The sequence below is a fragment of the Aotus nancymaae genome, unplaced genomic scaffold (genome assembly GCF_030222135.1).
Source record: "Aotus nancymaae isolate 86718 unplaced genomic scaffold, 86718_ANA_hifiasm-v0.15.2.pri h1tg000108l, whole genome shotgun sequence".
Lineage (NCBI taxonomy): Eukaryota > Metazoa > Chordata > Mammalia > Primates > Aotidae > Aotus > Aotus nancymaae.
Window position 1 is genome coordinate 33582160 of NW_026988523.1, and position 11288 is coordinate 33593447.

Here is an 11288-nt window from a genome sequence, read left to right on the forward strand (position 1 = left end):
CAATTCTCCTGCCTCAGTCTCCCAAGTAGGTGGGGACTACAGGTGCACACCACCACGCCCAGCTAATTTTTGTATTTTTAGTAGAGACGGGGTTTCCACCATGTTGGCCAGGATGGTCTCGATCTTTTGACCTTGTGATCTGCCCATCTCGGCCTCCCAAAGTGCTGGGATTATAGGCATGAGCCACTGCGCCTGGCCGACATTCAATTTTTTTACAAAGTGCTTTCACATTTTATCCAAGAAAGAAGTTACTTGGTGATTTTTTTTGTTTGTTTTTTTATTTTGAGATGAAGTTTCGCTCTTGTTGCCCAGGCTGGAGTGCAATGGCATGATCTCGGCTCACCGAAACCTCTACCTCCTGGGTTCAAGCAGTTCTCCTGCCTCAGCCTCCCGAGTAGCTGGGATTACAGGCATGTGCCACCACGCCCGACTAATTTTATATTTTTACTAGAGATGGGGTTTTTCCATGTTGGTCAGGCTGGTCTCAAACTCCTGGCCTCAGGCAATCGGCTCACCTATGCCTCCCAAAGTGTTGGGATTATAGGCATGAGCCACCTCTCCCAAACTTTTTTTCTTTTTTTTTTTTTTTTTGGAGACAGAGTCTTCCTCTGTTGCCCAGGCTGGAGTACAGTGCAGTGGGGCAATCTCAGCTCACTGCAACCTCTGCCTCCCAGGTTCAAGCAATTCTTATTCCTCAGCCTCCTAAGTAGCTGGGATTACAGGCACAGGCCACCACGCCCAGCTAATTTTTTTTGTATTTTTAGTTGAGACGAGGTTTCACCATGTTGGCCAGGCCAGTCTTGAACCCCTGACCTCAAGTGATCTGCCCACCTCGGCCTCCTAAACTGCTGGGATTACAGGCGTGAGCCACCATGCCTGGCCCATTTGGTCTTTACAACAGGTTTGTAGCATCCCTGTTTTATATCTGAGGAAACTGAGACTAAGAGATTGAGTAGTTTGCCCAGGTTCACACAGCTATTAAATAAGAGCAGAGCTGAGACTGAAACCTGAATATGTGACTTTAGATGTACTGTGCCTTCTGTGACACCATGCTGCTTTCTGAGGGTTGGGGAGCTTGAGCTGAGGAAAATCCCAAGATTAGTTTGCTGATCCCTTTTACTCTGTCTCCTCCTGGCCTCCTGGATAGCAGTCCTTTGAGAAACAAGGTTTTCATTCCGGTACTCCTGCTGCTTCCTTCAACTTGCCTTCAGCCCTAGGAAGTGGGGGCCCCATCAATCCGGCCACAGCTGCTGCCTACCCACCTGCCCCCTTTATGCACATTCTGACCCCCCATCAGCAGCCGCACTCTCAGATCCTTCACCATCACCTGCAGCAGGATGGCCAGGTAATAGCCCTTTCCCCTCTCTACTTTCCCTTACTTTTCCTTCCTATCCCTTAAAACTGCCTCCCCTTTCCTTTTCTTACCCTTCCTCACCACCACCTTCCCCCAATCCCTCCCCAGCGCCAGTCATGGGCACACAGCACATACAGACACAAGCGCACATAACACGAGCGGCCGGCAAAGGAAATGTCAGAGAAGGGGGCAGATTGAAACCTTTTTTGCCCAATTCCTTTGGTGCCCTTCTCCTCCCGTGCCATAGTTGTCCTCATCCCATCAGACCTGGGTCACACCTCCCCTCTTACCTCTCCCAGCCTTCCCTCTTCCCTGACATTTTAGCTTTCCCTTCTAATGGTGGAGTTCTATTGTCAAAGTTTGTCCCTTTATTTTCCATATATCCTGGTTCTGCCTCAGCTACCATATTTGCAGATGATTCTCTGTTGCCAGCGCCAGCAGGAGGAGCAGGTAATGAAATTGAATGATGATATGCTTGAACCCACTCCTTTTCAGTCCCCATTTCACCTCCACAGCCTCAGGGAACTTGGAAAGACTGCGCGGTCACAAATCGGGATACACAAACACAAACACCTTGCTGAGCTCTCTGGCCTCCCCTTCCTCTGTCCTCCTCCCCTCCCCAACACCCTCTTTATCTTTGTACCCTCCCCCAACTGTGGAAAACATTTGGTTACCAGAATGGAAAAGATTCTTGGGGCAGCATCTAGAGCCTGAGGCCTGAGACTGCCTCTCATACCTGCCTGAAATGGGCTCACAGATGTGATGTGAGGTAGGGGTGGGGATCTGTGGGCCGATGCAAGTGGCCTTTTGAGAGCTCCATTATAGGTGGCTGGAGCTAGAATAAGGGCTTCCTTCCTCCTAAAGACAGCTTTCCAAATTGAGGCATTCATGGGGATCAATGGAAATGAAATTGCCTTGTGATGACTCATCTCTTCAAGCAGAGGAGAGAGGTGGGGTAGTGGGAGAAGGTAGAATTGAAATTGAGTGGAACTAACTCGCTACCTTGTCTCCAAAGGTATTTTGCCCTCTTCATCTTTTCCCTATTTAAAAGTCAAAAATGCCTTCCTGCTTGTAAGAAAGGGGCTTTAGCAGCTACGCAGACCAAATTTTCTATGGTTCTAATAGTAGTGAGGGGAATGGGAGAGCAAGACAGTTTGCACATCTCCTCCTGAAGATGTTACAAATTTGTACCACTAACTAGACACCTTTTTCCTCCCCATCATCCTCCCATTCCCCTGCAGACGGGCAGCGGGCAACGTAGCCAGACCAGCTCCATCCCGCAGAAGCCCCAGACCAACAAGTCTGCCTACAACAGCTACAGCTGGGGGGCCAACTGAGGCCCTGACCCTCTTCTCCCGGTCCCATCTTCTGAGAGGGCTTCTCAGCCTGGAAACTATGGAAACAGCATCAAAGAGAAAGGAATGTGGGGGGTTTCCGCTGCCCCCCACCCCCAGCGGCCCACCCCATGCCTCAGCTTCATGTCTGTCCCATTCCTATACCGTCCCCACCCTGTTGTATGTATTATAGGATTTGTATTTTCTCCTTTTCTCCCCCCACCCTTTCCTTCGCCCCTCTTGCATTCAAGATTATGAAACTTTGCTGTGGGCCCTGCGCTTCCTTTGCTTCCTCCTGTTCACCCTGGTGGTGTACGGATGAGGTGGGGAGGTGGGACCCCCAAATATATATCAGCCCAACAGCCCTAAGTCTCCTTTATTATTAGGACAACAACAACAACACAAAAATGGCGTCATGAATATGAACAGCATTGTCAGATGAATTAGTTGAAGTGTTTTTTTTTTCTTTTTTTTTTTTTTGTACTGTGTCCTCAAATTTAATGGATTAATGTGTCTTGTATATATAAAAAGAAAACCTCTACCTTCAGCCTCTGCCTATTCTTGCTCCGTCTAGGACATCCTCAATTTCGTCGATGACCAGCTTGGTGAATAAGTATTACTGTACCAACTGGGCCTCTAGCAGGCCCCTGAAGGCAGTGGAATAAAATGAAATCTTCGCCCTTTAAGAACTGACCTTAATGTGGTAGTAGTATCTTGTCCTTGAGGCGATTCCCTTCCCTTCACCCCTAAGACTTTCACAACCTGGTGACTGGAAAGAACCACCACAAATCTTCATTTCCTCCAGAAACTGCTACATCTACAGCTGATTTCAGGCAGCAAAGGGAGAGGGATAGAGATTGGGTGGAAAATGGAGAGGCTCAAGAAGGAGCTGGGACCATTTCAAAGAAAAATGGCTTTACAGAGTTTTAAGTATGACTTAGATGGGTCCAGGCAAATAAACTAAAAAGAAGTGAAGGCAGCATGTATCGTCTGGCAGAACTAAATCTTAGAGGGGGGTGAGGGATAAAAGACTACATGCTGGGGCTGGGCGCGTTGGCTCACACCTGTAATCCCAGCACTTTGAGAGGCCGAGGTGGAAGGATCACCTGAGGTCGGGAGTTCAAGACCAGCCTGACCAACGTGGAGAAACCCCGTCTCTACTAAAAATGCAAAATTAACCAGGCATGGTGGCGCATGCCTATAATCCCAGCTACTTGGGAGGCTGAGGCAGGAGAATCGCTTGAACCTGGGAGGTGGAGGTTGCGGTGAGCCAAGATTGCACCATTGCACTCCAGTCTGGGCAACAACAGTGAAACTCCGTCTCAAAAAAAAAAAAAAAAAAAAGACTACATACTGGGTACAGTGTACACTACTTGGGTGATGGGTGCACTAAAATCTCAGAAGTCACCACTAAAGAACTCATCCATGTAACCAAACACCACCTGTACCCCAAAAACTATCAAAATAAACTAAACCTTGGGGCCCATTCCCCCTAGGAATGGACTATTGTAGTAGTTGCTTCTTGGGTGCTTTTCTGTGAGATAGCTATATCCAGTCCTTAAAGAGTCTAGAGTAAGGTCTGGCCTGGAAATGGGGTATAGGGAGAGACAGGTGGAGACACTTTGAAAAATCAATGACACAACAGTAAACAAAACACTAAAAAAAAGTCAATGAGGCCAGGCACGGTGGCTCATGCACTTTGGGAGGTGGGTGGATCACCTGAGGTCAGGAATTCGAGACCAGCCTGGTCAACATGGTGAAACCCTGTCTACAAAAAATAACAAAGGTAGGGCTTGGTGGCTGGGGCCTATAATCCCAGCTACTCAGGGGACTGAGGCAGGAGAATCACTTGAACCCGGGACGGAGAGATTGCAGTAAGCCGAGATGGCGCCACTGCACTCTAACCTGGGAAACGAGAAAACTCTTATCTCAAAAAAATGTATACAAAAGGGACACTTCTTTATAGTCCCCAGTTTGTCCCTTCTCAGGATTCAACTAGCTTCCCTTCACTCGCTTTCTTAAAAATCCTTTGGTTGGTTGCAGACAGAGCCTGCTTAGAAAAAAGAATCCTGGCCGGGCGCGGTGGCTCACGCCTGTAATTCCAACACTTTGGAAGGCCGAGGCGGGCGGATCACGAGGTCAGGAGATCGAGACCATCCTGATTGTGAAACCCCGTCTCTACTAAAAATACAAAAAGCCGAATGTGGTGGCACGCCCCTGTAGTCCCGGCTACTCGGGAGGCTGAGACAGCAGAATCGTTTGAACCCGGGAGGGGGAGGTTGCAATGAGCTCCGATTGCGCCACTGCACTCCAGCCGGGGTGACGGAGACTCCGTCTCCCCACCCAAAAAAATCCTGTATGGTTATAACAAACTCCCTAGTAACTAGAGAGATGTAGTCTATCTGTCTCTTATGTCTTGATCTCTTCTCTGGTGAATTCAGTACTACAAGGAGCTTGGAGAAACATTTTTTTGTTCATCCCTCTAACAGCAGACATCACCCAGGTCAGTCAAAAACTCCCGAGTAAGGGGCGAGGTAGCTTCCGCGGTGAGGCTGGCCAGCACCGGGGGTGGGGAGGTTTGAAGGATGCCCTCAAGCCGTTCCATTTGTGCGGCTGGGAGGCCCTCTGGCGGCTTTATCCGGTGCCTTCCAGAGTCAAACCCTCGAAATCGCTTTTCAGACCGAGTTGGTCTGCAGAAAGAATAGGTTTAGGAGGAAGGCGATCATAGGTAAACTGAACTTCCGTCACGCCCACTCCTGTCACGGAAACTGGTCTCTGAAAAGTGGGGTAAAGACAAAGCCTTTGAAATTTGAGGAAAACCTTCCGCCCTATCTCCCTTTCACGTCCGACTTACAGTCTTTTACGACAGTATCCGGATCGTGCGCGGGCTTGCTTTCCGGTAGCGTGGGCTGACGTCTCGCTCATTTTCCTGCAGGGCTGCGCAGGTTTCCTTCTTCTGCGAATCGGCCACTGGAGGGGTTCAAATGTTCGAGTACCAATACGGGAATGAGCCTCTTTGATCTCTTCCGGGGCTTTTTCGGCTTTCCTGGACCTCGGAGGTGAGAGTAGGTCCGGGTCGGACAAGGGTGCGGTCGTCTGAGAAGAGCTTGACCCCTTACGTCTTGTTTTTGGGAAAACATCCTCTGGCCTACTCCTTCAACCTTTGTGGAGAGGACAGAAGTAACATTGAGCACTCGCCTCGCCACAGTAACCAGGGTGGTCGTTAAGAGGAGAAACAGCAAACTAAGTCTTTCTCCAACCTGGGGTGATGCAACAGGGACCCGGGCTGGGAAGACAATTGGGGTCTGGGGAAGAGGACAGCGGGCTAGTGACCAGGACTTTGGGAGAGAGGGGAGGGGCTGGGGCACACTGAAGGAAAACTGGGGAAAGGTGTTTGAAGGGAGTTGCGAGCCGAGGTCTGACTTTGATAAAAAACAAAACCAGAACTGTCAGCCATTGTATTAATGTTTTGATGCGGCAGCCAGCCCTCCGACCCTCACCCCAGCTTCCCAGACCGCTTGCTCTTGTCCACTTTGCCATCCATGAGTTGATTTTATGGCTTAAGTCGTGCTGAAATCTTGGTGGCCAATCTGCCTCCACTCTCAGCCACAGAGATCCCTTTTTTGGAGGGATGACTCGAGATGAAGATGATGAAGAAGAAGAGGAAGAAGGAGGCGCATGGGGCCATGGGAACCCCAGGTTCGATAGTCCTCAGCCACCTGAGGAATTTGGCTTCGGCTTCAGCCCAGGAGGAGGGATACGTTTCCATGATAACTTCAGCTTTGATGACCTAGTACGAGATTTCAATAGCATCTTCAGCCATATGGAGGCCTGGACCTTGCCTTCTCATCTTCCTGGTGTGTGGCTTTCCCTGAGGGACAACCTGTGGTTTCTAGTGGGTTGGTGGGTGAAATAAAGAGTCTGCAGGGAGTAGCTGGGGGATGGGAAGTTTGAGAAGATGGATGATTTCAGGGAGATGTATAGAGGCTAAGTCTTTCCCACTCCAGCAAACACCTGCCACCTTTCTGCAGAACTTCCAGGTTCTGAGTCAGAGACACCTGGTGAGAGACTGCGGGAGGGACAAACACTTCGGGACTCAATGCTTAAGTATCCAGATAGTCACCAGCCCAGGATCTTTGCGGGGGTTTTGGAGAGTGATGCAAGAAGTGAATCCCCCAAACCAACACCATACTGGGGCTTCCAGAGACCATTTCATAGGGTGAGTATCCCACCTGGGCCTGAAGTGAGAGCTTGTGAGAGACTACTAATAAAGTGCAAAGATTCGCCAGGTGCGGCAGCCTACGCCTGTAATCCCAGCACTTTGGGAGGCTGAGACGGGCGGATCACCTGAAGTGAAGAGTTAGAGGCCAGACTGGTCAACATGGTGAAATGCCATCTCTGCCAAAAATACAAAAAATTGGTCGTGGTGGCAGGCACCTGTTTTCCCCACTACTCAGGAGGCCAAGGCAGGAGAGTGGCTTGAACCCAGGAGGCAGAGGTTGCAGTGAGCTGAGATCACACCATTGCACTCCAGCCTAGGCGACAAGAGCAAGACTCCATCTCAAAAAAATAAATAAATAAAAGATTGAGTGCAGTGGCTCACGCCTGTAATCCCAGAGGCAGGCGGATCACCTGAGGTCAGGCATTTGACACCAGCCTGGCTAGCATGGTGAAACCCCATCTCTACTAAAAATAAAAAATTAGCTGGATGTGGTGGTGTGTGCCTGTAGTCCCAGCTACTTGGGAGGCTGAGGCAGGAGAATTGCTTGAACCCAGGACACAGAGGTTTCAGAGAGCTAAGATCACGCCACTGCTTTCCATACTGGGTGACAGAGTGAGACTGTCTCAAAAAAAAAAAAAAAGAGGCTGGGTGCGGTGGCTCACGCCTGTAATCCCAGCCCACTTTGGGAGGCTGAGGTGGGCAGATCACAAGGTCAGGAGTTCAAGACCAGCCTGATCAACATGGTGAAACCCCTTCTCTACTTAAAATACAAAAAAATTAGCCAGGCATGGTGGTGCATGCCTGTAATCCCAGCTATTCAGGCTGAGGCAGGAGAATCGTTTGAACCCAGGAGGTGGAGGGGGCAAAAAGGTGCAAAAAAGTGCAAAAATTGCACTTTTTTTTGAGACCGAATCTTGCTCTTTCACCGAGGCTGGAGTGCACTTGCACGTTCTCAGCTTACTGCAACCTCTGATTCCCAGGTTCAAGTGATTCTCCTACCTCATCCCCCTGAGTAGCTGGGATTATAGTAACCCACCAAACACCCGGCTAATTTTTGTATTTTTAGTAGAGATGAGGTTTCATCATGTTGGCCAGGCTACTTTTAAGCTCCTGACCTCAGGTGATCCACCTGCCTCAACCTCCCAAAGTGCTGGGATTACAAGCATGAGCCATTGTGCCTGACCAAAGATTGCATTTCTTGTTTGAATCTGAAAGCTTTGGGTTGGAATCCTAAGCCCTCCATTTAATGTGTTTATATGTTTTCTATATTAAACTCATGGGATTTTTTTTGGAGGGAAATGGGTGTTCTGTTTCTTAAAAACAAAAACAAAAACACCACTGGTCTACATAATTCTTGGATAAGGCAGGATTGTGCACAGAGGATAGGAATATATTAGTTCAGGAAATCTTTCTGGTAGAAGGATATATAAAACAGCCAGGAAGGAGGAAGGAGTGGGTAAATAAAGCTATTCTGAATGGAATTCTCTCTCCTCTGGAAGGGGGTTTTGGAGTTTGGGAGTAGTTTGGGGTCTATGACCTTTCAAGTTTCAGATTGGAAGGTGTCTTTTCACTTACTGTGGTTTCTTCTGCAGTTTGATGACATATGGCCTGTGGACCCCCATCCTAGGACCAGAGAGGACAATGGTAAGTCTGGAGGAAGGGGAAGTTTACCAGTCTTTTGTTACTCTTCTGAAATTCTGTCTGTTCTCCCTCAGACCTGAAGTTTCTTCCTGTACACTTGTCTCCTTTTTTCCTTTGGAATCTTTCTCTCCTGGTTCTTCTCTCTGCTCTTTCAGATCTTGATGCCCAGGTTGCTCAGGAGGGTCTTGGCTCAGTTCTACAGCCCCAGCCCAAATCCTATTTCAAGAGCATCTCTGTGACCAAGATCACTAAGCCAGATGGGGTGAGTTGAAAGAAAGAGGTAAAGTAAACTGTGGCCAGGGAACGAATGCCCTGATACAGGGATCTTTAAAGAAACTGCTGAGCATAACCTTTAGTGATGTTAGGAATATGGCGGAGATTTCTCCTTGTAGGTAGTGGAGGAGCGCAGGACGGTGGTGGACAGTGAGGGCCGGACGGAGACCACAGTAACCCGACATGAAGCAGATAGCAGTCCTAGGGGTGGTAAGTTAAAAGTCAAAAGGATCCATCTCAAGATTCCTTGGGGGAGAGAAATCTTACTCTTCTACCCTTGAGTATTATTTCTCTCCTTTGCTTCTGCCCAGTCTCTTCCATTTAGCTTATTTATGTGTATGACTTTCTTCCTTAGATCCAGAATCACCAAGACCTCCAGCCCTGGATGATGCCTTCTCCATCCTGGACTTATTCCTAGGACGTTGGTTCCGGTCCCGGTAGTCTTGTTAACCCTCAGAGGCCTTCAGGTCCTTTCCACCTCCCACCCATTGCCCAGCATCAATAAGCTTAGCTTCTCTCTTGCCACCTCAGGGGCTTGGATATGTGGAATAGTGAACTGGGGGTATGTCAGTTTGTTACTCACCCAAACTGACCAATAAAGCCTTTATTTATGCTAATTCTTTGTCTTGGTTTTGTCAAGGGTATTTCAGTTTCTAGAACCATCCAACACTTCCCAAATTATCTTGGTCCTCTACCTTCTCCTTATTCCTTAATTTTTTATTCTACATCTAAAACCTGATGTGATAAGTAATGGTCAGGCATAAGTTAGAAAATGATTTTTCTTTCTCAAGCAAGAAGTAAAAAAAGAAAAAGAGGCTGAGCACGATGGCTCACACCTGTAATCCCAGCACTTTGGGAGACTGAGACAGGTGGATCACCTGAGGTCAGGAATTTGAGACCAGCCTGGCCAACATGGTGAAACTACGTCTGTACTAAAAATAGAAAAACTAGCTGGGTGTGGTGGTGGGTGCCCGTAATCCCAGCTACTCAGGAGGCTGGAGCAGGAGAATCGCTTGAACCCAGGAGGCAGAGAGGTTGCAGTGAGCTGAGATCATGCCATTGCACTCAAGCGTGGACAACGAGAGCTTAACTCTGTCTCAAAAAATATATATATTAGCTGGGCATGGTGCCTGCCTATAGTCTCAGCTACTCAGGAGTCTGAGGTAGGAAGATGTTGAGCCCAGGTGGTCAGGGATGCAGTGAACCACAACCATGCCACTGGCACTCAGCCTGGGCAACTGAGTGAGACTGTCTCAAAAAAAAAAAAAAAAGACCAGGTGCGGTGGCTCATGCCTGTAATCCCAGCACTTTGGGAGACCAAGACGGGCGTATCACCTGCTGTCTCTACTAAAAATACAAAAATTAGCCAGCCATGGTAGCACATGCCTGTAATCCCAGCTACTAGGGAGGCTGAGGTATGAGAATCGCTTGAACCCAGGAGGCAGAGGGTGTAGTGAGCCGAAATTGCACTGCTGCACTGCAGCCTGGTTAACAGAGCAAGACTGTCTCGAAATATAAAATAAAAAATAAATATTAAGAGAGTGGTAAATCTTACATATTTATTTACCTCTGCTTCCTCTGGAAATCCCACTAAATTATGACAGGGATTTCTCTAAAGAAGTATCTCACAAGAACAAAAGACAGGAGATGATAGTAATGAAGCTTGTCTTGTAGTTCTCTATTGTATCTTCTGGTGAACCAAAGTTGATGTATTGTAGCCAAATTTATAGTTTTGCATTTTACATTTAGGTTTTTACACTTACCTGGCAGTTTTGTTTGTATATGGTATTAGTTTGGGTCCAATTTGGAAAAAAATGTACAAATATATAAATATTTGTTTTTAAAATACAAGGCTGGGCACTGTGACTCGTGCTGGTAATTCCAGCACTTTGGAAGGGAAAGGTGGGAAGATTGCTTGAGCACAGCTGTGCAAGAGCAGCCTGGGCAACAAAGCAAGACCCCATCTGTACAAAATTAAAAATTAGTGGGGCATGGTGGCATGTGCCTGTAATCTCAGTCACTGGGGAGGCTGGGGCAGGAGGATCACTTGAGCCCAGGAGTCTGAGGCTGCAGTGAGCCATGATCATGCCACTGCACTCCAGGGTGTCAGAGCAAGACCCTGTCTCAAAAAATAAATAGGCTGCGCGTGGTGGCTCACGCCTGTAATCTCAGCTATTCAAAAGGCTGAGGCAGGAGAATTGCTTGAACCCGGGAGGTGGAGGCTACAATGAGCCAAAATCATGCCACTGCACTGCAGCCTGGTTAACAGAGTGAGACTCTGGCTCAAAAAATAAATAAATAGGCCAGGTGGTACAGTGGGTCACGCTGAGATTACGGTGGTAATCTCAGCACTTTGGGAGACTAAGGCAGGTGGATCAACTGAGGTCGGGAGTTCAAGACCAGCCTCACCAGCATGGTGATAACCCATCTCTGCTAAAAATAAAAAAATTAGATGGGTGTGGTG

The 11288-nt window shown here is 48.1% G+C and overlaps 2 protein-coding genes across 22 annotated transcripts in view; both read left to right on the forward strand.

Annotated features, from left to right (window-relative positions):
* Positions 1-4199, forward strand: part of UBAP2L (ubiquitin associated protein 2 like) — a 55730-nt gene extending 51531 nt beyond the window's left edge. For 4 of the 21 annotated variants that reach the window (XM_064370367.1, XM_064370370.1, XM_064370371.1 and 1 more), the window contains exons 26-27: positions 1151-1345; positions 2596-3229. In XM_064370367.1, the coding sequence (XP_064226437.1) occupies positions 1151-1345; positions 2596-2691 (291 nt within the window). In that variant the 3' untranslated portion in view covers positions 2692-3229. Of the gene's footprint in view, positions 1-1147; positions 1346-1753; positions 3230-3262 lie in introns of those variants that run through there. The other 17 variants (XM_021676277.2, XM_021676280.2, XM_064370373.1 and 14 more) reach the window with 8 other exon arrangements.
* A 1398-nt stretch (positions 4200-5597) lies between these two features.
* Positions 5598-9441, forward strand: HAX1 (HCLS1 associated protein X-1). The gene is made up of 7 exons (XM_012476163.2): positions 5598-5747; positions 6295-6545; positions 6720-6907; positions 8503-8554; positions 8707-8813; positions 8944-9034; positions 9180-9441. The coding sequence occupies exons 1-7, from the start codon at positions 5695-5697 to the stop codon at positions 9263-9265; spliced, it is 828 nt and encodes a 275-aa protein (XP_012331586.1). The 5' UTR covers positions 5598-5694; the 3' UTR covers positions 9266-9441.
* The last annotated feature ends 1847 nt before the right edge of the window (positions 9442-11288 follow it).

Coding starts and splice junctions, on each gene's coding strand:
- HAX1 (XM_012476163.2), top strand. CDS start 5,695: ATGAGCCTCTTTGATCTCTTCCGGGGCTTTTTCGGCTTTCCTGGACCT. Junction 5,748..6,294: donor GGCTTTCCTGGACCTCGGAG/GTGAGAGTAGGT, acceptor CTCCACTCTCAG/CCACAGAGATCCCTTTTTTG. Junction 8,555..8,706: donor TAGGACCAGAGAGGACAATG/GTAAGTCTGGAG, acceptor CTGCTCTTTCAG/ATCTTGATGCCCAGGTTGCT.